This window comes from Coturnix japonica, chromosome 1, assembly GCF_001577835.2.
Source record: "Coturnix japonica isolate 7356 chromosome 1, Coturnix japonica 2.1, whole genome shotgun sequence".
Classification (NCBI taxonomy): Eukaryota; Metazoa; Chordata; class Aves; order Galliformes; family Phasianidae; genus Coturnix; species Coturnix japonica.
The window spans coordinates 156,218,787-156,246,120 of record NC_029516.1 but is presented as its reverse complement, the minus strand read 5'-3'; the positions used below and the strand labels follow the sequence as shown (position 1 = coordinate 156,246,120).

The 27,334-nt window shown below is 37.8% G+C and overlaps 1 protein-coding gene across 5 annotated transcripts in view; it reads left to right on the top strand.

Annotated features, from left to right (window-relative positions):
- The window catches only part of FRY (FRY microtubule binding protein), a 164,521-nt gene that overhangs the window by 121,158 nt on the left and 16,029 nt on the right, over positions 1-27,334 (top strand). For 3 of the 5 annotated variants that reach the window (XM_032442142.1, XM_015852021.2, XM_015852019.2), the window contains 14 exons: positions 714-901; positions 1,816-1,910; positions 3,473-4,074; positions 5,454-5,551; positions 5,644-5,814; positions 10,080-10,220; positions 10,908-11,087; positions 12,115-12,276; positions 12,975-13,049; positions 14,092-14,262; positions 19,740-19,940; positions 20,465-20,626; positions 23,620-23,783; positions 24,957-25,146. In XM_032442142.1, the coding sequence (XP_032298033.1) occupies positions 714-901; positions 1,816-1,910; positions 3,473-4,074; positions 5,454-5,551; positions 5,644-5,814; positions 10,080-10,220; positions 10,908-11,087; positions 12,115-12,276; positions 12,975-13,049; positions 14,092-14,262; positions 19,740-19,940; positions 20,465-20,626; positions 23,620-23,783; positions 24,957-25,146 (2,600 nt within the window). Of the gene's footprint in view, positions 1-713; positions 902-1,815; positions 1,911-3,472; positions 4,075-5,453; positions 5,552-5,643; positions 5,815-10,079; positions 10,221-10,907; positions 11,088-12,114; positions 12,277-12,974; positions 13,050-14,091; positions 14,263-16,221; positions 16,231-19,739; positions 19,941-20,464; positions 20,627-23,619; positions 23,784-24,956; positions 25,147-27,334 lie in introns of all 5 variants that reach the window. The other 2 variants (XM_015852020.2, XM_015852018.2) reach the window with 1 other exon arrangement.

Sequence of the window (27,334 nt, the reverse complement as noted above, 5' to 3'; positions counted from 1 at the left end):
AAGAATTACTTTGAATTCCTTCAGAACTACTGGTAGAAAGCCATTCGGATGATTCATTTACCAAATAAAAGCTCCTATATGTCCTTTTAGTGAAATAGACTGCAGTTACTAAGTAAATGTCCTGTAATAATTTGTTCTAGCCAGTATATTTTAGTTTTCATTTATCATGCTTTTGGAGCATAGGAAATGTACCGAACATAATTTGAATACCAACACAGTCACTAATTAAATATCTTCCAATATCAAAGCAGAATTCAAAGTTGGTATTTGTATTTTTATTTATATTAATGTTTAAAGATCTTATCCAAAGCTAATGAGGCTCATAGAAAGACTTCTAATTCAGCTTGGCTTTCAGTCTGGGAATGTTTTTATTGCTGCTGCTAAGAATGGCATGTGGCTTCAAAGTTTGTCTAAGAATTGTAAAAAAAGCTCAAAATCAGATGAAAAATGCAATTTATTTTTTTTTTCTGAGCAAAACACTTCCAGACTGAGAATTTTGGATTTGCGAAGTTTATTTTCTTACATTCTATGTGGAAGAAATGTAAAAGTGGAAAAACTTCCCCAAACAGTATATTTCTGCATCCCTGTTTCTTAGGGGCTCTTTAGGGTGCACTAGAATGTATGTCCTCCCCAGTGTTAGTTCAGCCTGTGTATGATCCACAGCAAAGTCTGCGAAAAATTCAAGAAAACTGACCTACTGCTCTTCTGCTTAGGTTTTCATTTGGAGCAGCATCTGAGTGAGGTTGCTTTACAAACAGCTCTTTCAAGCTCTTCAAGACACTACGCAGGTCGCTCTTTCCAGATATTCAGGGCCCTAAAACAGCCCCTTTCTGCACACGCATTGTCTGACCTTCTGTCAAGATTGGTGGAAGTTATTGGAGAGCATGGAGATGAGATTCAGGTACATGTATAGATAATTCTTCCTAGCACCATTGATTTGAAGGTACATTTAATTTAAAAATACAGTTTTAATAAGGTGTGTGGGAGTCAAGTGATGCAAGCTACGCGGTGTGGCCTTAAAAAGGGTTCCTCTGAATTTACTGAAATTAAATATACTCAAAGCCCACTTTAGGCTGTTACAGTCTTGTGAAGCACCTAGAAGACAGTAAATGTCACTGAAAAAATTTCATGATGGCCATTTTTCTCTTTTCACATCATTAAGTTGTGCTCAAGAAGCCAATCATCCCATCTACTAATGAAATCCCACAGCATGGAATAGCCACCGCCTCATTCCTCAGATGTTTAAATCTTATTGAATAAAGAAATCCACAGCATCCATAACAATGCAAAACTTACACTGACCTAACTTGATCCAGTCTTCCCTCAGTGAACTGAGATGTTCACTCAGTTTAGCTAAATAGACTTTTCTCTCCTGCAGTCTTACAGGCAGAGCCTATTTGTTAAGAGATTCATGACTTACACAAAGAGAACTGCTAGCTCTTAATAGGAAATAGCCTGACGTTACTTCCATATTTTACGTAGGTAATAAAACTGCCACCAGATGACACTAGTATTCTGTCACAGTGGCTTGCATGGAATTTAAACCAGTGACCTGCAAAGTCAGAGGTTCAGTATGCCATTACTGGTCCCCTGATGAGATATGTGCTTTTCTTGCATGCCTTCATAGATCAGTCAGAGGCAGAAAATAAAACACGCTTCTAGTGACATTTTAATGTTCAGGATAATGGCGCTGGTGTGAATGTTGTTCTATTTTCAGGAGAAATTATTTTTAATGGGTAACTTTATTTTATGAACTAAATATTATTGAATATTCATGATTTTCTTGTTGAAATGACTAATCTCATGCATTGATAGGGGTATGTAATGGAAGCACTACTTACTTTGGAAGCTGCGGTGGATAATCTGTCTGATTGTTTGAAGAACAGTGATCTTTTGACAGTGTTATCTCGGTAAGAGCCTGCTTCAACTAAGCATGTCTTTCTTTTTCAGTGACTCATGATAGAAAGTGTGTGGTTTTGTAACCTGACAGCATAAAATGATTTTTGATACGATTGGGTCCATTTTCAGCCTTCACAATCACTTGACTAAGAGCATATCACAGCCAGACTCTGCAATAGCTGAAATACTGCTGATAGAACTAATGGAACTCTCCAGTGCATTGTAAATTCTGTCATGTTGCCTCTAGGCTATAATTTATTTAAATATCCTAGAAAAATATTATCTTTTTTGCACTTTGTGTTTTTGTACCATATACTTTAAAACATATCTATAAAAAAAAGTTGTGGTTTAGAATATTGGTTTCATAGATCATGTTATTCTCAGTTTTTTTCCCATACTGATTTTGCTAACGGCTTAGACCATCTTTCTGAGACTGATGGCCTTGAAGCAGACAACTGTGCATTAAGGGAAAATTCGGGTTATTTCTGTAACACAGCTATTAGCAGTACTGAGGGAAAACTAATGTCTGTTGTGCTCCTTTTAGCAAGAACAGAATTGGGGACATGTTTGGGAAAGTTAGCATTAAGTTACCCAGCTTTACCTACAGGATAAAAAACACAGGGACTATCATTCAGATTGGTTATTAGGAAAAAATTATCCTCAGGTAGAGTGGTAAAGCATTGGAGCAGTCTATCCAGGGAGGTGGTGGAGTCAGCATCCCTGGAGGTGTGTAGGAAACATGGAGGTGTGGCACTGAGGGGTCTAGATTAGGGGCATGGTGGGGATGGGCTGATGGTTGGGACAGGTGATCGTAGAGCTCCTTCCAACCCTGATGATTCTTTGATTCTATGAAAGCACAAGCTTTCCTTACATATATCAACACAGCGTGTTCATCTGTACAGATAATCGACAGGGAGTGTCTGAATCATCACATGGTAGTTTATAAGGAGGCATAAATCACTGGAATTGAAACACCTCCGCTTTCTGTACACTGTCTTCAAGAGCTATTAGAATTCAGGCAGAGGGAAGCGGTGACAAGGTTTCTGAAGGACATGTACTAGCAAGGAGAACTTTGGCAGCCGTGTGGCAGGTCTTCTGAGAGTAATGTGGCTTACTGGTTGTTCTGCTTAATATACAGTATTTTTAATTCCTACATTTCTTCACATTGTTCCTTAAGCCATCGTGTATTTTTCCTGCCTGCTGTTGAGGTTTCTTCACTGATGAAGGCATTTTAAAGACAGACAGCTTTCAGTTCTACCACTGCCCCTTTTTATGGACACTTCTAAAAGTTCATTCACATCTCTGTCTCTACTATCCCCATGTCACTTAGACCTGTCTACACTATGGGTTTTCCTGTTATAATTTGGTGTTGTGCCATGTGAATCTTACTTCTATCATGTCTGTGAGAACTTCTGGAATAAAAAAGGCAAGATGCAGTAGACAGTTTGCTGATTTACTTTTTCTGTTTAAGTGTTTATTTACATTTTGTTAAGTATATGCATCCAGTATTCACAGGATTCAAGCTGTGCATTCACACTTTACAATGTATGTATGTTCTTTGTTTTGGGTTCAGTTCGTCTTCGCCAGATTTAACATCCAGCACCAAGCTGACTGCAAACAGGAAAAGCACGGGCCAACTGAATGTCAATCCCGCGGGCAGTAACACAGCCACTGCTGAACGAAGCAGGCACCAGAGGAGCTTCTCTGTACCCAAAAAGTTTGGAGATGTGGACAAGTCCTCAGATCCACCTCGCAGTGCCACTCTAGACAGAATTCAGGCATGCACCCAGCAAGGCCTCTCCTCTAAAACCAGAAGTTCATCTTCTCTAAAGGACAGTCTCACTGACCCATCCCATATTAACAATCCAACCAACCTACTGGCCACTATCTTCTGGGTTGCTGTGGCTTTGATGGAGTCTGATTTTGAGTTTGAGTATCTAATGGCGTTGCGGTTACTGAATAAACTTCTAGCTCATTTACCACTGGATAAAGCCGAAAACCGGGAAAAGTTAGAGAAGTTGCAAGGGCAGCTGAAGTGGGCAGACTTCTCAGGGCTTCAGCAGCTGCTCCTGAAAGGATTTACCTCCCTTACTACTACTGATCTCACACTACAACTCTTCAGTTTGCTCACACCAGTGTCTCGAATATCCATGGTGGATTCCTCTCAAGCCATAGGTAAAAATATATTTTTCAATCTTTCAGTTTCTGTTGCTGTTATTTTTGATGCCAGACCTCATTAGGCGACCTGCATAAAACCAAAAATAGCACTTTGTCTTCTAATATAAAGTAGTCATAGTTTGGATTCATGTGCTTTTTGGAAGTTTCATAACAACACAGCATGTTTCTGAAGAGTGAATCTATTGCACAGTAAGGCTTTAGAGGAGTGCAGTCATGTATTTAACAATTCACTTTTAGGGCTTAGCAGCTTATACATTTTCTGAGTGCTGTTAAAAGTAACAATGAATAAGACAAACTCTATATAGCCTATTTTTTCCACTTTTTCCATTGAATTATTTTCAGAATATTACAGATTAGATGATTTAAATTAGTGCTTTGTGGGATTTTTCCTAGCAGTGCACATATTGACAGTACAGGTAAGAATGCAGTGAACAGCCTGTCCCTCTGTAAGCACCTGTGTTGATGCTCCCTGTCCCTCGAGGATTTCAAGGAGAGGCTTTATGAGGCCCTCTCCGAGTATAGAGGAAGCCTAGAGAAATTTTGCTCCTAACTTGGGCCCCACGTTTTATTGTACAAAATGATCACAAATGATTAGAAGGTTATTTTTGTAAGTCCAGATTCTTTTCCAAAAAACATATTGCTTCTGGTTTCTGGTTACAATAATTTTGATACTAAGACCTCAGCTTCCACGTGAACTGGAGCAGACTGTGTTACAGCTCTGCATTACAATCAGTGGCAGTCATGACCCAGTTATGGGCTGGTGCAAAAGAGCTGAATCCTTGCTCTTGGCTGAGCCCATGTGCTGATGACGGGCTGGCTCTTCGTGCAGGAGCCATCTACTAGCTTTGGAACCACACGTTTGAGAAGTTCCATTTGATGGCTTACATCTGCATTTTGATTTATTCCTATTATTACTTGAGCATTGTAAAAAAATGGGAACTGTGTCTAACAGCCTGACTAAAACAGCTGTTTGTTTATCACTTAATTTCTTCATGCGTTTGAGCAGCAGTGGCCAAAAAGTCACTGATATTAAGACTGCAGAGTGGAAAAGATAAAAATACCCTGTAGCAAGAATAAGGAATATACTTCTGTGAGATATTTTATCCTGTAAATACCTGTTTCTGTGGCATAACTGTTTGCAGAAGTAGGTTCATGCTTTATAACTTATTGGTGCCTAATTGATAGAATGGATTTTCAAGTTAAGTCTCCATTTAAGACAAATGCGTTGTGGCAGTGGTGTGAACAATTTGACAGTGATCTGTGTGAGTTGATGGATATTGTAATACATAAACTGTGACCTGCCCCAAAAATACCGTCTTAAAGATTGCTGTGACTCTTACCGTCAGGAATATCCATTCTGTTCTTTCCTCTTCTAGGATTTCCACTGAATGTTTTGTGTCTTCTGCCCCATTTAATTCAGCATTTTGAGAATCCAAACCAGTTTTGCAAAGACGTAGCTGAAAGGATTGCACAGGTATGAAAGTTGTTTACTCTTTCGTACATCTTGAAATCTTTAAAATGCAATTGCTTTGTTCTTAATGTGTTTTGAAATTTATATTTAATTAGGTTTGTTTGGAGGAAAAGAACCCAAAGCTATCAAATCTTGCACATGTCATGACCCTTTATAAAACACACAGCTACACAAGGGACTGTGCTACCTGGGTAAATGTGGTTTGCCGTTACCTTCACGAAGCATTTGCTGATATTACTTTGAATATGGTTACCTATTTGTCTGAGGTAAGTTTTCAGAGACTTCTTGCAGTTTTAGCCTTTCTCTTGCCTAACAACCCAAAGAGCTGAATTCTGGGATATTAATGGGGGCTCTTTGTAGCTGTTACTGAAAATGAAGAGTAAAGAGCAGAACTAGCAGAAAGAAACAGATTTACTGTAAGAAATTAATGTTTCTTATAGGCAGGTTCTCTGTCAGAAAGTTTGAGAAGAGTCAGCAGACATTTCTTATACTGACTGTTCACATATTTTCAGAGAGGCCAGGCTGCACACCCTCACTCGGACTTCAGGGCAAGCCTGGCAATCTCTCTCAGGTTGCAGTTAATCACCATGTTTGCATATGAGAGCTCTAACAGTGTCAGATCTTGACTGATGGTGAAAGCCATGACTCTTCTGCTAGAAACTAAACCAAGAACCTAAGATTTTTCTGTTTTCTAACCCAGGGACTCTGAAAAGCTATTAGCTCTTCAAACATGCCAACTCTGATTCCTCCAGAATTAATTATCTCATTCATTGGCAAACTTGAATTTCTAATAAACAAATGCTATAAATACCAAGGTCTAAGCTCTTTCTCCTTTGTTTTCTCAGCCTTAGGAAAGCATCTGCCCCTCTGTTTTACCTTCAGTGTTGTATGCACAATTCTTGGCGTTGCTGCATCTCCACAAAAGCTGTTGAATGTTATCTCCATTCCCCTTAAGATGGTCCTAGGCACTTCCCCTTTAATGTAGTTTAGCATCAGGGTACTACTATATGAGCAGCAAGTCAAGCAGGTTTTTGACCATAATTAAGGCACATTCCTCAGGCAACACCATCATCACAGGATGACAGAGTAGTAAGCACAACTTCCTTTCTCCATATTTACATTGACTGCAGCTCTGTTGAGTCATGTCTCAGGAGTGTTTGCGTGGGCACAGGGTAGCTGCCAGTCTGGAAGAGTAGCAAGGGACAACAATCAATCTTATTCAGCCTGCTGTATAGCCATGAAAAGACTTTTCCAGCGTTCAGGATGTTTTTCTCCTTTTCTCATTAGCTGATCCACGGAGCAGCATAAACAATGTTCTGCTATCTCCTATAAACCAGTTGTGGGATATACAGTAAATATGTACAACTGAATGGGTTATGAGCCCCAGTGGGCAACCTCCAGTTGAATGTTATACCTGCTGGTTATAAAGCCTATGCTATAACAATCCTGACTCAGTCCCCAGTGATTGAGCCTGTAGGGTACTGGGAAACGTACAGAGCTTAGAAATAAAAATGTAAATCCATGTTGCAACGGTGACACCTCCACACACGTGGGTTCGCCTTCAGGAGGGGTCTTTCTGCCACAAGTTATTACAACCGTGAGAACAAATGCTCTCAGCAAAAGGCAAAAGCCTCAATTACTGCCATTCAGACAAGAAATTTCATTTGATCTGTTTGATGGCAGGTAATTGCTTGTCAGCTGTAGGGATATGAGCCTTATGGCTTAAAATGAGACATTTCAATAATATCCAAACCTTGCAGTGACAAGCAGTGCTCCCTAATCAGTTCTACAGCTACAGCCATGGAAAATGAGAAATTTCATCGGGGCAAATACTGAGGGATGTCAGTTTACAGATGAGGAAAAATCATTGTTTAACAGTGCAGTAGAATTATGAACCTTTGCTACAAAAATCAGCATACAGGACAATAGCTAAAAGTCTGCTGTGATTTTATGTTCAGTTTTTGCATATTAGTGTTTGCATATTAGTGTTTAAAAGTCAACCTTATAGCTGAGACTACAATCATTCCAGAAGCATATCTGAGTTAGCACGGGCCTTGTATTAAACTAGTAATTTGTTAAGACTGGTATCATTCTTAGGCTGAAATAGTCAATGCAGGAGAAGGGACAGGATGCATACAGTGATAGCAGTGTACTTCTTCACTCCTCCTTGTTAGAGAACTGCCTGTGATGGACACATGAACATTAATAAACCCTTCAAAGCCAAGGAATCACTAGAAGTTAAAGCATCTGCCTTGCAAGGGAAAGCACATCCTAGATCAGGTATTATCCCAATGGTATCTTGTCAACTGGAAGTGGCTTGTGAGATACTTTCTGTATTCTCATCTCAATGCACAAGGAAGATGTTTCTTTGCCTGATAAATGTATACTGAGAAGTGCTGTCAGATTTGGAGAGACAAAGGCAGCAGTCATTCAATCAGCAGCAGGCAGCCCTGGCAATCCTTGGAGTAGAAGGCTTTGCTTTCCACCAGCTTTCTAGTTGACAGCTGCTTTAGGAAACTGAGCTAATACAGAGAGATACCCAAGAGAGGAATCTACAGGTTTTCAAAACAGTTCATAGGAACCAGAGTCAAAGGCTGAGAATAGTTACAATTTCATTTTGTAAATGCAGTGGAACTACTTTGACCTGGAATTCACTGATCTGAATGATGTGTTATCTGAACTCCCACCTTGCTGCTGGTTTTGTTACTCATCATAGCCAAGGAATTCTTTCTGTTTTAAATGAGTTTTAATGTTGCTATTCTTTACCACACTTCAGTAGTCGTGAGAAATTCATGATGTGTTCAAATACACTTGAATTATCAAAAACCAAATGCATTAATTACATCAACATAAAAACTGACATAGTCCACACATGTTTATAAAGTTTAGGGAGAAAGAGCTTTTTAAGCCAAATGACTCTGATGACGACAAACTTATACCAAACTGAACGGAAATTGGAAGCTTTTCTAGAACAGTTTTCTCACCAGTTACAGAGGAGAAAATCTCACTATTACCAAAAAGAATACATTTTCCTTTTCAAAAAAGTGATTATCTGATGCAACAACCTCTGTTTGAGAACACAGAATTTCCTCCTCTCACCCAGATTACTTCTTGCTATCCTTTATTTCATGCTTAAGTGATGTACCAGCTGATGTACTGGATAATATGAAACAATGTATGAGGACAGAATCGAGATCCTAACGGAATAGAAAAAGCCTGTAATCCTGTTTTGAAAAATTGCTAAGCACATTTATCTCTCAGTAAATGTATTCATGGACTGTAGCTGCTTACCTTGTAGAAACTTGAATTTCAAAACTTCCTGCTGTCTTTTTGTAGAGGAATGGATAAAGCATGGCAAGTTCTATCTATTGCGCTATAGCAGAGCTTGCCCACCTTGCTTTATGAGTCACTACTTACTGCTCCTTTTTACTGATGAAAGATACTTAGTGGGATTACATAGTCTGCATTACCTGAGCAGTTCACTTCAGCTGGCATGAAACATTGTCGTTCAGTAAAATGCCATTCAGGTCATTCAGGGCAGTGAGGGAATCTAGTGAATTACCATTGTCCTCTTGAGTAACAGGTGGCATTTTTGTCTTGCGGAAGACTAATGACATGAGACACTGTGAAGTCTTTTTAAAGTAATGTTCTAGATCTTCTAATCAGTGCTAGAAGAATATTTTGTTGGTCTGAATGTAAGAAAGATTCTAATCTTGAAGCTCCTGGTAACCTTTAGCACTAACATTTAACTGCCTCTGAAATTTGTGGGGAGGGACAGTAGCTGTCAGCAATGAAAGAGTGTGCTACCTTCCAGGAAACGTCCAGCTCTTTCACCCACATGCAAACATAACATGTCTGTCTGTATGGATCCTGAATTAGTCATGTATATGTTTGAGCACAGTTCTGTTTCCAAGTTTCGTTGTGGTATTCCAGTATATACATTCAGGTGTTCCAAGGTTCCGGGATCTAGATCAAGCCCCTCTTTGTATTACTGTGTATAAAAAGAGACCCCAGGGACTCCATCTTCTCCTTAGCAGAAAGTGTTTCCTTGGCAGTTACAGCTAGCGAGCAGTGGCAATGAAGTATGTTTGGATAAATATATATTGGTGTCTGAATAGTGGTAGTTTTGTTTCTTTGGCATATTTTCTTTTTTTTCTCCTTGACTTTCAGCAAAGGCAGAAATATAAAGATACTCCCCTGTTTTTATTGGATGTACTTACCTTATTAATGTGTGGATATTACCTTCCAGTTAACTCAACTGTAGACTTTGTTTTCTGGATAAGTTAGGGCAAGCGCATATAGAAGCTACGTTTCATTATCAAAACAGGTTGGCATTTGGCTCTCATCATAAAGCTCTGTTTTATTTCACACTTTTATTATCATCACTTGTAAAATGTTTGTAAAATGCTATTGCAAAATGAGTGGGTGAGGAGAGATTAACAACAAAAGTGGTATTCATGAAACTAATAACTTTTCCCTTAGGGAAGAAGGTCTCACAATTTAGTTATAATCACTCTACGTTTTTTAACAGCTTCTAGAAAAGGGTCTTCCCAGCATGCAGCAGTCCCTCTTGCAGATGATCTACAGTCTTCTCAGCTATATGGACCTGTCAGCTATTCCTGTCAAACAGTTCAACATGGAAGTGCTAAAAACTATTGAAAAATATGTACAGGTAAATACCGTATCTCTTCTATATTAAAATAGGAACTTCACAGTATTTAGTACATTGGTTTTCTTCTTAAGATTTTAAGATTGCATTAGCTGGGAGTACTGAGACTGTCCACAATGATAACTAGTTAATAAACATCCTTGTGCCTAATAGGCTGTGTGTCCCCAGGTAAGATGCCCAGTTGTGTGTTCTCTGTGTGGGAAGGGTTAAACTGCATCTATATTGCTTTATAAAGCAGCTTGAGATCAGGTAGATCCTGAGTGACCACTCTTTTTAATAATTAGTGTGAAGGAAATGTGGAATAAGCATTTCCCTTTAGAGACTTCTTCACCTAACTCTTGGGAAAGCACCCATCTCTAAGATGGGTCTGTAATGGCACCTATATCTATTCCTAGTGATCAAGGCATGCAGGTTGGAAGTTTCAAGCCTTCATCTGCCAAACTGGCCTTGCTTTCAGGTCTCCCACTTTGCAGGATAGTTCCCTAACAGTGGTCTCTTAGGCAAGGGACTTAGTTTCAGCTTTGAAACTGTTCTGTAAATATATAATTTAGTCACTGGTTAAGACAGAGAAAAAGCAGTATTATTCCAAGTCCATGTTCTTATTATGAGTCGAAAATATGACTGAAAGTAGTAAATAATTTTGAAAATATGTGAATCTTTCATTTGCTGATCAAATACATCTATTTCTAGAGCATTCACTGGAGAGAAGCCTTGAATATCCTGAAGCTGGTAGTTTCTCGTTCTGCCAGTTTAGTTCTACCATCATATCAACACAATGATCTTTCAAAAATGGAAATACATCGAGTGTGGAACAGTGCTTCCAAGGAGCTGCCAGGGAAGACGTTAGAGTTTCATTTTGATATATCAGAGGTAATTCTTGTAATTGTTCTGCTTAACACCTTGGTGAATTCTGTCATTCAGTTGTTCCTAAGACAAATCGTAGCTCCTTAAGAAAACTGAAAAGTTGTGAAATAAAGAAACTAACTATAGGACTAGAGAGAATGGCCTTAAGTTTTGCCAGGGGAGATTCAGGTTGGATGTTAGGAAAAACTTCTCTGAAACAGTGGTCAGGCTTTGGAAGGGGCTGCCAAGGGAGGTGATGGAGTCACCAACCCCAGAGGTGTTCGAGGAACATTTAGATGTTGTACTGAGGAACATAGTTTGAGGAAAATATTGGTGGTAGGTGGGTTATCGGACAGGATGATTTTGGAGGTCTTTTTCAACCTGGGTGATTCCATGATAGAAAAGATAATTGGAACTCTTTTACATCAGTGCTTATCCTGCAGATCCTGTATACCTTTCAATTTTGTACAACTGAATGAATGGTCTTACTGAATTTAATGGGCAAATCATTCAAGTTAAAGTTACGTACCTACATGATTGGTTGAGGCATTATATATTTCTTTGTGTAGGTAGTAGTGAGAATGTTGTTACAAAGGGTTTCTTCTTGTTTTTTTCATGTAGAAACATGAAATTTCTAGTGAATGCAGAGCATTCTGTCATGAATCCAAGAAAGCATTTCATTGTGCATTAAAATGGGGCTAGTCTGCTCATCAGTTTTAATCTGGATTTGAAATTAATTTCATAAACTTTCTGGTTTTATTGTTGAGATTGTGGGTTTTTGGGTTACCTCTTATGTTATAAAATGTTTTGACAGCTGCTTTGAATGTTAGCTGTTCTTGAATTCAAGCTCAAGCTACTAGGGATGACAGCAGCTACTGAGTGCTCACAACAAAAAGTAGAACACATACAAAGTGACATGAAATTCACTACACTCCTTTCACCCATGCTTGTGATCTTCAGAACAATCTTTTCCTGCAATGGAAGTGCTAGGCCCCATTTTAAGTTCCTCCTGGAGTACTGCATTGCATTAATGAATAACTACTCTCTGTTTAAGACTCCAATTATTGGGAGACGGTACGATGAGCTGCAGAGTTCATCTGGACGAGATGGTAAACCCAGGGCAATGGCTGTCACCCGAAGTACTTCTTCAACCTCATCAGGATCTAACTCCAATGTCCTTGTTCCTGTGAGCTGGAAGAGACCGCAGTACTCACAGGTAAACTACTTTAAAACAACCCACTATTTCTTCATAGTTGCTCTTGGAGCAATTGAATTAACACAAATTGGATTCCAGGCTAAGTATCTCTCTTGGATTCAGAAATGAAATGAGTTAGTTATGTGTTGTTTCTATACGGCATTCTTTAAATCTGTAGACCTCAGTGTCAGATGTAGCTAAAACTGATGGGTGAATTCAGGTGTTAGTGAGAAGATAGACAGCAAGTGCTGTTTTCTAACTATTGTTTTCATGGGAAATGTATAAAAAGAATTCCTTGGAGCTTGCAAGTTAAAGCTATGCATAATAAATGTATTTAATGGATTGGGGTTTGTTTTTGTCGTTTTTGTTTTTAAAGTAGCAACTTATATAGGAATGACTCAGCACCTAATATTGCAGAACATAATTATGTACGTGCTTAATTGCAAACTTCTAAACTGTCCTTTTAGAAGCTATCCACAGGATCTAATGTTTTTCTATTAGGCTTAGTAGGCTAATTTAAAAATAATAAATGCTAAAATAATTAAGAGCTATTTTTGTTTTCCCTTGTATGTACAGTTGCTCTGAGAGCAACCCTTTGAGCTGTGAATGACTGAACTGTTGGTTGGTTTCTTTAATCAATTCTTTTAATGTTTGTTCTTAGCCACAAGAAGAGTGAGTGGTTTAAAAAGTGCTGACTTGAGAAATGTCTTGTTTTCTAGAAAAGGACAAAGGAAAAGCTGGTACATGTCCTTTCTCTGTGTGGTCAGGAAGTTGGACTGAGTAAAAACCCTTCAGTAAGTAGCCTTATGTTGACCAATTCTGTAGGTCTTCATGCCCAGAACTGTATTTTCCAGTGCTCTTGATCTGTGTAATTTAATGTCATATTGCAATCATTCTGGTTTACACTGGCTCATACTGCATCTCTTAGCATATTGACCATTGGGTTAATGAATTTCTCACTTAAAGATGATTTGCTTACAGAGCTACATGCCTTTTTTCTAAGGGGGATGCATTGCTAGAAGTTTTACATATGACAGCTATACATATGAAAGCTAAAGTGTAAAGAGTAATGACCTCTGATATTACCAGTGTAGAGCTTTTATAAAGTACATAACCAAATTGCTGAGGTGGAGTCTGATTTTTCTGTTAGTTAGTATTCATAACTTTATTTTTTAAAGATTAATATTGTATTGTGCTAAGAAATAGGCAATAGGTCATCTAAGGTAGGAAGTTCTTGAAAGAAGTATTAAAATATTTTCTATGGAAAAAGGAAAATTTCTAAGCCCCCTTTCAAATATAGTTTATATATTCCTTGTATCCTGATAAACAGATCTTTCATTTCTGCATGACAGGGGCAATTTCACAACTAAATTGCATATATAATTATTTTTAGTAGGAAAGGAAAAATTATCACTTGTTGTATTTTTGATCTTGACAGGTTTTGAACATCATTTTTATCTACAAGTTTTGTGTGTGTGTGTGTGTGTGTGTGTGTTTTACTTATTATTTCATCTCCTTGACAGTATTTGCTTTGCAAAGTTCTCTGAGTATTGTTCCTGTAAATGCATACAAACATTCAGGCAACATCAATCTGCAGCCATTAGGAGGTAGCTGTAATATTCTTGGACGCGTTCCTGCAGTATGAAGTTATTTCTTTGTACAAGTTTAATCTGAAGGCACCTGTCCAACATAAATAATAAAGAGCGTTCTAAAAATACTCAGTGAAGGAATTAGGTGTGTACTGGAAATACAGCCTTCTGAATAACCAATTACAGCTTTTAGGAAGAAACAACCAGAGGGAACAGTTTGTAACAAGAGAAATCCTTTGTATTGTAGGTGATTTTTTCTTCCTGTGGTGATTTGGATCTGATTGAGCACCAGACAAGCTTGGTGTCCTCAGAAGACGGAGCAAGGGAGCAGGAGAATATGGATGACTCAAACAGCGAACAACAATTCAGAGTCTTTAGGGACTTTGATTTCCTAGATGTTGAGCTGGAAGATGGGGAGGTACAGTATACTTTACCTGAAACATCTTTTTTATTAAAATACTTTCATATTCTTTGTACTAAAAACTGTAGTCTTCTTGCAATACAAAGCTTCAGCTGTATAACTAGAAACTTCATTTTGTGTTGAGATTATTTATAATGTTCACTTAGCGTTTACTTCAGTAGCATAACACTAACAGGCTACCACACCCTTCCTTTCTGAGCTGACTTTAGGAAACACTGCAGAGCTGGTACTGGAAGATAAAGCCTCTGTTCTAATACCTTTTAAGTGAGCTCTCTTTTAAGTCATTTTATTTAAACACAATTTTGAAGGTCTAAATTGTTAACAAACTATATTTTCAGATTTAAAAAGGCATAAAATAGTTCCAAATCTATTGGTTCATGAATAACCCTCCAAAATATGAATTCAGGCCTTCAGGCTGTTGGTACTCCTACAACTGCTGATGAAATCACTAATGCTTAGAGAGATGTACCTTTCATTTTGCTGACACTGTCAGTGATTTCATCATTTCATACAGAAGCAAAATAGAACCCTGGGGGCCCAGATCAAGTCTTTGCAGGTCAGATCATCTGTAGATAAAACTGCTGAAGGGAAGAAGTTGAAGGAGCGCAGAAATTTGGGGTGCTGCACACTTTAACTTATATAAAATTTGAAGTATATCTTTGCATTTGGATGCCACTTAACAGTTTTGTTGCTATTTAAATGTTCAGGAATTGATAGCTCTTTTGAAGAGCGCTGATGTTCATCAAACCTAACTGTTTAACCAATTGTTTTATTATAATCCGGACATGGATTTTAACATGAGTTTTCTGAGGCGTCACACTTAGCCTTGAGAAAAACAGGTACAGGAAGAAATAATTAGATTTTTTCCACTAGTAGAATTATTTAAGATAAACTGACCCCTCAACTGTGAACTCGCACCTGAATTTAACTAATTTTCCAGTGAAAGAAAGGATGAATGAATGGAAGGAGATGTCACAGAGTCCTTATTTATGGTCAGGAATATGAAAATGTAGTAACTGAAGCTCACAGTTGCCCATTGATTTGCTCAAAAATAGTAAATATTAAAATTGAATTAAAAACCAAGTGACACAATTAGTCGAAAACGGATTAACCAACTACTATGGAAAAGCTTTATTTTCCAAACAGTGATAAAAACCAGCAATGCAGGATTGCTTTGTCAGTGTGTACCAGCTGCAATTGTTTCTGAGTTTTAAATACTTTCAAAATATTACAAGAGATTGGGACTAATTACCATACAATAATTGTTTGTCCAATGGGTGATATGTAGGAATTTCTTCGTTGTCTTCAGTTAAAAGCATATACAAATCATGGACTTTGATCCTGCAAAGATTTATTCTGTGTACATGGCTGACTTCAAGACTGAAGCCTGAATTGGTTAATATATTAATCATCTTAAGTCGGTTGTGAAAAAGATACTAAACTGTTCTCATTTTATGTGAAATAGATCTTAAAATGTACTCCTTTACATAAAGCAGTTTGGATTCCAGGGTTTAGATTCCAACCTGATTCAGCAGTGTTTTACTGAAATAGATACCTCAGCCAAATTCAAACCTGGTAGAATCAGTATCTCTAATGACTCGAGGGAAATCAGGTCTGAGTTTAATATATTAACAAACATGAATAAAAAAAGTTGGAAAACTTAAACTGGCAAGAGCACAAAAGAAAAAGTCTATGATTGAAACAGGTCAGTGATGCTTTTATCACCCCCTGATCACAGAATGCACTTTTTTGAACCTTAATAAAGATGTGAAAACAGCTAATAAATATTTTCAAACTTAAAGACAGGGCTGAAGAGTTGAAGTTTTTTGTTGTTAGTTTTTTATATATGACATTAGTTAAAACTGTAGGCAAATGTTTGTCTGTGATGTCTTTAATACAGTAATTTCACATAGATTCTTTCTATTTGTTTTTCTATCTGTTATATCTGCTTCCCAGGAACTTCAGGTAAGAATGCTACTTGAGCTCAGATGCGCTGGTATCTGTTGTGCCTTCTTGCAAATTTGTAGTATAAAATAATCCCATTGTTTTGTTGTTGCCCTCCCCCTCTTCAGTGTGTGTATGGGTGGGTGGGCAGATTTGTGCCTGCCCTTCTAACAGGTGCTTCATTTTTGTCCTGTTAGAATTATGCTTTATTTTCTTCCACAAGATTAGTTTTCAATTACATTCTGCTTCATTTTAAGTTTGTTTTTAACATTTTCGATATTCTTGACAAATTTTAAACTTTCTTAATTCTAGTATCAGCATTTGTAGTATCTTTTTGCTTAAGTATTACATGCAAACAAATGAATTCCCAGCCTTTCAGTTGTAGTATGTTGGCTCCTGTCAGCATCTCACAAAAGCTGATACTTGAGGCCCTTTCAGAAAGGGTAGATTATTTTCAGTGAGAATAAATCAGTTCCTACAACTGAATTTAATTCAGCTGCATACTCCTCCTGCCTTGTCTGGAATCTGTGAAGAAAACTGCAAAGGTGCATCAGTGTTTGTGTGCTTGGGAACTGCGCTGCAGTTTCATGTTTAGGGGGGGCTGCAGTGACTTGAATTTGAGTGAACTATAGAAGGGATTTGAAAAAAAAAATAACAACAGTGTTTTGCGTATATGTTTCTGATATCTTGGATATCAGTTACAAGATTCAAAAAGAACTCCCAGAAATATCTTTGTCTCAAAATACCTGTACCTTAGAAGATACAGAGATATGGAAGTGCCGCCATACTGTTCAGTTCCGCAGTACTTTTGCCTACATCCTGCAGTATTTGTGTCAGTCCATTAACTGCATACAGTGCCAATACGTATGGTAAAAATAACAAGTTTTCTATGATTCTTACTGGCTTTATGAAGGAGATGACACAACTCTACCCTGGGCTGTGTCCCTTTTCAGTGTCCTCTCTGTTCCTCCCCTCCCCTGGGTTGTGGTAATGCTTAAATTGACTGCCATGGCCAGTCTGCTCCTTTACTGGAGAGCAGTGGTTGTGGAACTATGTCCAACGTAATATCTGCTCACTGCCAGTGAAACACATCTATAAGTGACTCTTCTCCTGGCGGCTTTGTCAGATAGGGGATATCTTTGCTCAAGCTGTAGGTTAAAATGAGCATCCTCTCAAATACATCTTTCCTCCTGCTTGTTTGCTGTGAAATAATCATTCTTCAGACCATAAAACTTAGTCCATCTCAATACACACGCTGACCTCTTGTATAAATTCAGTGTGCTTCTAGGTGTCCCTGTAGCAAGATTGTGCTAACCCAAAACTTACGGGTTCTTTCATCTCTTACCCTTTTCTCTCCCTTTTAATTCATTCCCCACTTCTAGTAGCATGCCCTAGAAGTGTCTCTTTTCATTTCTCTTCTTTGTGCTGGCTTCCTTTTTAAACACATTGCATAAGAAAAACAGAACAGGAAATAGATGTGGGCTGAAGAGTTCATTGATAGCTGTCCTCAACATTCTGAGGATCCAGTTGTAATAATGGTCATCTTTGCTTGCTCATAGTTACTTGTTAGTTCAGTAACTCGTGTTTCTCTGCAGAATGGCCCATTGCTGCTTGTGTCCTCCAGCCTTTATGGGGGAGGATGGGTTGCCAAAGAATTTGTTAAAATAAGTACTTGGGAACTGCACAGCAATTTCTATGTGTTATAGATATAATTTTTTACATCTTGGTTTTTGTTCCCTTTCTGCATAAAATTGCTGTGTTTCAGGATGGCAACACAGGGTTCTTCTAATAAATGTGTCAGGCTTCATAGCAAATTATTTATCATTTCTTCTTTGGTGTAGTGCATTCTTTAGTACTACATGCTCTCATGGATAGCAGTTTTTGCATTTTTGGATTGCATTTTATTTCCCAAAAATGTATTTCTCTTTTTTCCTATTACTTGTTCATGAAAAGCAAGCAGTGTGTCATAAAACCGAGCTTTTCCTATTTCCAGACCTTTTCCAAAGCTCACTGCATTAAAGGGCAGTGATGCAAACTAAGATCTATTTGTGCAGTCTGTCTGTTCATTGTTAAGGAAGTAAGGCCACTGTAGAATTAATTGCACGTTGCGCGGATCAGGGCACCCATTTCAGGAGATGTCTGAGCCCTGAATAGGGAATACTTAAGTGCTTAAAATCAGAAGTCAGCTGAAGTACCTCACTGAACTCAGACCGTACTTTTTCTATGACTGTAAATAGTTTATATCTTCATGAGCTTAGGGTATAGTCCTTCTGTAGTCAGTGATTTGCTAATGCTTATGATTTTTAGGCAGAACTATGTATTTTTTAGATTCAGCAGTTTAATATTTAAAAGATCACTGCCAACTTGAATTTTCAGCAGTTGGTATGTTTAAGAGTGTTGGTACTTAAAGAATCCTGTTTTAAGAAGTCAGTCTTCAGCTTTAAGAAATGTTTCCTTTCTTTATAAATTCCCTTCCTGTGATGATGTGACATTGAGGGTTTTCACCCAGAGAAACCCTGACCTGTTGCTGGATACTTCTTCTGTAGACCTTCCATTGTTTGCAAAGCTCACATGGTCCATGGCAGGAGCAGCTGCAGATGCTCCCACATTGCTGTACAGGAACATGGCCAGACTTGATGTTGTCATGGCTTGGTCTAGTTTCTGTGAAATACGTGAAGTAAACAGAAAAATGGTAGCAAACTGTTTGCCGTTTTTATGCATAAAAGAAATTAAGTGACCTTTGTAACAGTTGACCATCCTAATAAGAGGTCCTGCAATTTGATTAATGCACTCAGTTTATATAAATGTATGGGAGATTGAAATTGAAAGTTTATACAAAATATTTGGCCCATTTGACTGTGTCCTTTTCCAAAGAAGCTGATGTCATCAAGAAATGTCAGTTAATGCCATACTTTAGCACTGCCGTTTCAAGTAGTTCAAATAAGTTCAAGTGAAATAAGCCATATGAGCCTGGAATCAAAGTTTAAAATGTTTGCTGCTTTAGCTGTTACATTTTGAGTGCTGTAGGAGGAGTACTTTCAAATCTACCTTAACTCATCACTCTGCTTATGTATGTACAGAGAATGAAATCTTTAGCCCATGTTTCACGACTGAAACATCGCCGTGACCTGTGCTCCTAACGTTTTTAAACATCATTGGAGAAATCCCTTAAAATTGCTTCAGAACTTTTCTTTTGCCTGTCATTGCTCTACTGGTATTGAGGTGTGCGTATATGCGGACTTACAAATCAAATTCTTAATTCGGCAAATGCATGAACAACATCTAATACTGGAAGGAATGACTCTTCATTTAACTGCCTTTTCCATGCTTCTGCTCTTACCTGCAGGTGAAGCACTGGAAAATTTTAAATGCTCCTGTTCCATTATGGCTTAACAAAATAATGTTTATATTGAATGTGTATTATATTTTTACATAAAACATTTATCGACCTAACTTTGAGCTAATTATTAATTTTTTTTATACGATGAGTTTTAACTGAAGGAAGCTGACCCTACTACGTTCAATTGCAGGGAGAGAGCATGGACAACTTCAACTGGGGAGTACGGAGACGGTCTCTGGACAGCCTGGACAAGTGCGACATGCAGCTGCTGGAGGAGAGCCAGCTTTCTGGGAGCACGCCCAGCCTGAACAAAATGAACCATGAGGACTCTGAGGAGTCATCAGAGGAGGAGGACCTGACCACCAGCCAGATCTTGGAGAACTCAGACCTGGTAAGTTGCTAATTTGAAATTTAACAGTAGGTTGTGATGTGTTTGTGAATGAGCTGGGCTTTTAGTTTCCTCTCATTCAGGTGTGGTCTGAGACATCTGACACTGGGGGATGGCACTCACTGCTTGCTTCTACCTTATTTGCACATATACATGAGATTTAATGTAAAGTTCAAAACATAGGAAGCATCAGGTCAGATTAGATACCCTTTTTTCCACAAATTAATATATGTCAGTTTTTCATTAATGGCCTCAGTAGTAAATCTTTCTGATGCATTTAAATACTTAAAGAAATAGGAGAATACTCCTTTTTTGTAAATTGTGTCCAGTTTTCATTGTTCACTTCTAGGATGTTTGCATACACTTTTTCCAATATAGATATTGAAAAGTTTGCAATATGCCTGCATGTACAAACTGAAAGAGCCTCCATCACTGTCATTTAATGTAGTGTCTACTTCGCATGTTCGTAAAAGTGATAGGGTAGCTATGTACTCAATTCTTTTGTCCTTCTGTTGTGTTTCAAACAGATTATAAATCTTTCCCCATCAGAGGATACAAACCACATCGACTCACTTTCTACGTCATGTGACACAACCTCAGCAGACCCTCATCACTTTAATATAGGAACATCTAGCTTTGACGTGTCTTTGCCTGATATGAATAATCTCCAAGTGCCTGAAGGATCCAAGGTTAATACATTTTTACTTTCTTTTCCAACTATGAAGGATTTCACGTATCATTTATTTTATTTTCCTTTAATTTCATGAAGAGTTTGATCTGTGAAAGCAAGTACATTCTGACTTTCTGTATATAATGGCATAATATAGTACATAAATATGCTTGAGCACATTTGTAACCTTTTTATTCTGTTTACCATTTCTTTATTGAAGGATTATATTTATTATTTCTTGGGGATACTGGGATACTGCACTGTATATACACCAAGATACTACCAACTCATTAAAAGATGAATTTGTAGAGTGTTTACAAGTCACAGCCCTAAGGGAGTGTTCTTTTGTTCTTCATGCCGACTTAAAAGCCCGCTCATGGGGTGGGTGTGTGCTTGCATTTACTGGGATTGTTTTGTACGTGGGAACCTATTGTACAGTTGTGTGCGCTGGATTCAGTTCTTGCCTTTTGGCAGGCACTCAGAAATTTTAAATTCATGACCACAATGTTAAGCCATCTTGGAGGGAGGGAGGGAGCAGGATTTGCAAGGATAAAAGAGCCATGTTCAGCACAGTTGATTTCAGACACTTGTATCAGAAGACAAACGTAATGTAAGGTTGGTAAATGATAATGTGTGGGTGCAGTTTCTTTCATTTTCTATCAGATACTAGTTCTGTTTATGGGAGCTCAGGTGAATGCTGTTGTTCCAGAAATATAATCTGAAGGGGTTTTGTTGTGGCTTTATAACGCTTCCACCTTAACACTAAAGTTTCCTTTTCGGTGTTTGAGTTGGAATGTCTTTTGCAGGAAAGCAATGCAAGAGAGCACCGCAGATATATAAGATAGTTGACTTATGTAATCATCAGCTTTCATTCCTCTTCTTCCCTTTGATCTCTTCTAAATGCAGCCACACAAATAATTGATGTAGAACTGCTAATACTGCATATAACAGAAGTTGTGGAAACTAGAATTGTAGACAATAAGACGTAGGTTGGAATTGTGCTGACTATTGAACAAATTCTTTGTGCTAGAAACTTCCTTGGGAGGAAGAAAGGACTGGAATTGGAAAATGTGGTTATGAATCAGAGAGAAGAGGAACTTCTTAAGATAATGGTTGTGGAACAGATAAACTGATCATCATTGATCAAAACGGCTGCTGGTAGACAGGGTGTCATGTAACGACTACGAGCAGCAGAGGTTGGCAGAATTTCAGTTCAGGAAGCTGCAGTCAGAACAGATATGTTTGCAGGTGGTGACTGTGACTAATCTTGTGCATCCTGATGTCGTACTTACTGATTTAATGCCCTAATAATCAAAACGAGGTGATAAGGATTTACCAATGTTATGAAAATGCATGAATTGATAAACTTTATATAGTGCACCTTCTTAGTGTTTTTTACCTCAAAAGATACTTCAGAATTTTTAATTAAAAATATTTATATATGTACCTTGGTATTTATTTTAAGGAAGAAGTGATCCACTTCTTAGTTAGAAAATTAAAATTGCACCTAAGCAATTTTTGCTTAATTTGTTAACATAAAAACTGAACTCCTTAATGCTTCTCTTTTTGTCTGAGTTTGTATTTTCTGATCGCTGATGGTGTGTCAGCAGTGCAGAGGAAAATGCTTGTTTCCACTTTAGAGCAACACACAAAGGTTTCCTTGTTGCATCATAATCAAATACAAAAATGTTGCTTCTGCTTTTAGATACATGCAGTGAGTGAGAGCAACAGGCAGAATAAGCAAGCCTTCTGAAATGGTTATTTCCAAATTCCAGGAGCTATAATTAATGAGAAGAAATTAATTAAGCTTATTTTCTACTAAAGGTAGTGACTGCAATAATTAAAGATATTATTTGTAAGAGATCAGAAGTCGGTGATAAATAGTGCTGTGAGCATACACAGATTCAGATACATATTTTTCAAGTTATTGAAACACATCTATTTCTAAGAAGTGTGTTCCAGTCCTACATGTGGATTCCATTCCTACGTGAATCTTGGAAGTCCACTTTTATTCTTTTTCTTTTTGAGCATTGTGTTGGACTCCAGTGGGTGTGAAATATTTGCTTCTTCTTTCTTCCTCCCTTATTCTGTCCCGTGTTTGAAAGTGGTTAATGCTAACTCCTTCATATAAAGCAAAAACAGTTCGTGCGTTGGTTCCTTTTATCTGCCTTGGACTCAGGAATATTACTATCCTTTTCGCTCCCAACACACACGTACTTGCATAAGTGCGTCTATGCAGGAGAACACGCCTTTATGAGACATCTCAAACAGAAAAGACTTCATGACCTCCTTACTGGAGTCATCTGAACCACCACTGCTTTGCAGAGATGTTGTGGATGATGCAGACAAAAGGCAAAAGATTCAAACTCAAACAAATCTGTCCAGACTAAAAATTTAAGAGAAACCGAAAACTTTCTAAAAGAAATCAGGAGATGTGATTAGGTGTGTCCATTAACTTTAGGTACTCATGGACAAAAAAGAGGAAGTGATAGAAGCGTCATCCTTTTATTGGCCCGTAAATGTTTTGGCTTCCTCTTCTGCGGCAGTTAGTGAGTAAATGTGACATGCTAAGAATAATTCTAAATTCTAAACATGCATGCAGTGTTCCAGACAGTGATTGTTTTAAGTATATCTTGAGAGTCTTTAATTCTCTCTTGGATATCATAAAGTGAGAATTAAAAAGGACAACCTGATAGTAACAGGAACCCTATTCTTTTTCCTGAAAAAAAATGCATCCCTGCTATGTTGCCAAATGTATTGAAATCTGAAATTGCTTGTAATTCATTCATCAAGAAATACCTTTGAAAATAATATTGTTCCAAGACAGCAAGTTAAGCAGATACAATCTTATTATAGAAGTGTAACTCAATTTGTGTATTGTATTTGATAGAGCTTTACATCTGTGCGATTTAACATGGTACTGTTTTATTTTTCATTAAGTCCTTTCTAGGTTTTAGTGGCATTAACTTCTTAATTTGCTGTTTTCTAAGACATCATCGTTCACTTCCCTAGGTTGAAGCCATACATGCAGAGCAAGACACAGCAGTCCACGAGGATGAGCTTTCAGCATCTACAAATGAACTCCCAGGAGCATTTGAATGCAGTGATAGCCTCAGTCTGGATATGACAGAGACTGAAGAGAAAGTTGACAGGCTGGAACAATTTGCTCTTGCCAGGTACTTGTATGTATGTGCTGCTTTTTCTAAGAGGATTTTCTAAAAATCCTCTTATGCTGTACAACAAAGTGGTATCAAGGTGTTAATTAATTTCATCATTTGGGTAATGGAAAAGTAAACATAAAATTATCAATATTATTATTATACAACTACATAAAGAACAAGATTTTCCTTGTAGGAAAAACAAGATACAAATTGTGCATACATTTGTGTAGTTAGTCATTTTATATGATTATATGTTTCATTAAAAGAGAAAAAAATACTTCTTTAAGTTTTGCAGTAACAGAAACACTGCTCAGTTAACTGTTCAACAGATCATCCATGCATTCATCCTTTTGATTGCTTGTGGATCGCGAGGAGTTCACAATACTGTCAGAAGTCCGACCTATGTACTCTTGAAGCCTCCAGATGATGTTGGATGGACACTAGCAGATGCTGCACAAAGGCATCAGGATTTTTCCATGCTGTGTGCAGCTCCTTCAGACTTTGAATGCTGAGCTAGACTGCAGTCAGCACCTATTTATGAGGAGTAAAGCAGCAGGGGAGGCATAAAGAGTCCTTCTGTCTCTGTACCACACTTTTCAGAATCAACTCCTGTTGTTGGGAGCTGTAGGAGTGTTTCTCCACCACAAAGGCTAATACACAGGAGCACATAGCTTAGTAACCTTTTAAAATAAGAGTCAACGTGTTTAATTCATCATGAAGTACAAGAATGGTGCTCCGTGCTAAGCATGCATTATGTATGTGAAGGAGTTAAACCAGACCTGTCAGCATGTATACTGTTTGTACACACAGATATATATTTTTTCCCAGCTTTTGGTGTACATTAATGTAAGCAAGTTTTCCCAGAATAAGTGTTCTCCTCATAAGTTCTGTCCTCCTGTGAAATTTCAGCCTTCCTTTTCCAAATCAGTGTATGATAAAACAATGTAGGTACCTTAAAGTAGGGTAATAGAGATCTGAATGGCCTGAAGGTAGGGAATCCGATTTGGAGATCTTACCTCGTTGTGGCTGAAGTCTTGCCAATCTTCAAAAGCAATTTGGAAAATCATGAGTATTTTTAGAAAGATGCTGTAATTGCTTGTGGGATTTAACCTCTCTCTCTTACAGTGTATTTTATCTGCCGCCTTGCGCTTCTACTTTCATCACAGGTTGTTTTCTTTTCTCCTTTAGTTTTGGAGATGTTGATCGAAATGCCTCCCCTCCTCCATCACCATTTTTTTCTGCCATCCTTGCTGCATTTCAGCCAGCAGCATGTGATGATGCAGAAGAAGCCTGGCGTAGTCACATCAACCAGCTCATGTGCGACTCTGATGGTTCCTGTGCAGTTTATACATTTCATGTGTTCTCTTCCCTGTTTAAGGTGAGAAAATAAAAAAAACAAATTAAAAATGTGTAGGTTGTTCATGGCTACTGGGACAGCTTTTGACAGTTGTAGTAATGAACTAATGCGTAGTTTTTCAAGTTTTTCAAGTGCAGTTATACCAGGTTTTCACAATTTCAATTGTCTTCTGGGACTAGTATTGTCTGGATGAGGAGCTACGAGATATGGTTTAGTTGCTTGTGGTAGCAGTGGTGATGGGAGGACAGTTGGACTGGATGATCTTGTAGGTCTGTTCCAACCTTGTGATTCTGTGATTCTATTGTCATAGAAATAATATAAAAACAGAAATCTCCTACTTGAAGGTTTGAAAATAACACTAAAAGAAAATACTGTGGATCTACTTTAAAGGGTATTTCCTTCCATGCTTTACAAATTGCTGGAAGTAGCCTTTTCACCTCAAAGGAATGTTAATATTCCATCTTAAACTGTTGAAATTTGCCAATGGCCATTGTAAATGTCAACGATATTAAGTATTCTGTTGCTAATCATTTACATAGAAATATCTAGCTGCCATCGTGTAAAATGAACTGCAGAAAATTATTCTAAAAACTATAAATATATCTTCATTCTAAAACTGTGTATGTACAAAGACAAGCATCATGCAAAAAGATGAGAAAAAAGGGGTAAAACATCTAAGCTGTTCTAAGGAACCACTATCTAGTTTGCATGTAATTAGTTCACAAGCTTTTTTTTTATGGTTTCTCCTGCTTTATATGAGGCAGCTGCAGGATATATCACATGTGCAGCAGTGTACACAGCAGCCAGGTAATTTCATGCAGAGTTAAATTACATACGGTCTCAGAGTATGCTGTTGTTTTTAGCAAATGTTTTAGCAATGGGTACTGTGCTAATAAATATATCAGCTAATAAATATACCATCTTGAGATCTTTTAATGTATTGAAACTGTCCTTATGAAAAAGAAGCATCAAAAATTAGGACCTCTTCTCCATCCTATTTCCTCTGGAGTTAATTTTATGCCTTTTAGCTGTACTCTGTGCTCTCCTTTAAAGATTACACCACTGCAAACAGATGTACTGAAAGATAAGCATTCATTTAAGCACTAATAAATGACTATTAGAAAAAAATCTCGGTGCTGACTTCAGTGCATGGCGGGTCTGCTTTGAAAATTAGTACTGTGGTTCTTCATGATTTGTACTTCAGCTTTTTCTCTTTATGTCAGTCTTAGAGGTTGGTAGCCCTGTTCACATGTTTTGAGAGCTGTCCTTCTCCTTGAAGGGGTGAAAAGGAACTGTTGTTGTACACTGCTGAAAATTAAAACAACATATAACACCATGTAATGCAAAACCTGAACATGAGTTGTAAAGTGCCTGTTTAACTCCAAAACCTGGCACACAGTGCATTACTGTGTTCTGCTTCTCCTGTTTTCTAAAGATAGCCTACTAATTTTTTTCAGCTGATACCAGATAAGATAGATTTAATATTGCTCTTAAAAGCTTTTTCAATAACAGTAGAACAAGGATAATAATAAAAAAAAAAAAGTATTGAGATAGCAAGAAACCAGGATTTCCTAATTTTTGACCCTCACCAACAGGAAGTTTCTGAAATAGGCTGAGTATGTGCAAGGCCTGCAATGCAGGGGACTACCAAGATATTTCACTGTGAAACAAAATCCTTGTTTGGAGCTGCCTGTCAACTAAATACTTGGTGAAGCAAAAGCAGTGTGTTTTCCAGGGTACCTACATTTTGGTCTTCATCAAGTTGATGGTGACTTGGATGTTTGCCCTCAACACACTGAACTTGTTTAACATTCCTGAAATTATTGAAGTACTTTTTCTGTAAACTGGTCGTATCTCAGAGATCTCTGGATAATCCTTTCAGGTCTCTGTTCTAAGCTGCCTCTTTGATTTCTGTCAAATCAAATGTCTTTCAGAAAACCACGCTGTTCCAAGACAAGTAGATTTGTGAGCCAGCGTGTAGTTTGCACAGTTGAGCCTTTTTGTTACTAAAAATCCTCTTCCCAGAAGAAAAAATATCAGATTAAGAGGAAAAATTTCAGAGAATGTTTTCTTATTACTCACATCCACGTGAAACAAAGCGACAAAATGCCAGCATGTACCTGTGATGGCAATATGGTGATGTTGTCATTACTACTCCTGATAATCTTACTTATTAAAATATATGTACTTCATTCAGGCCCTGCTCAAA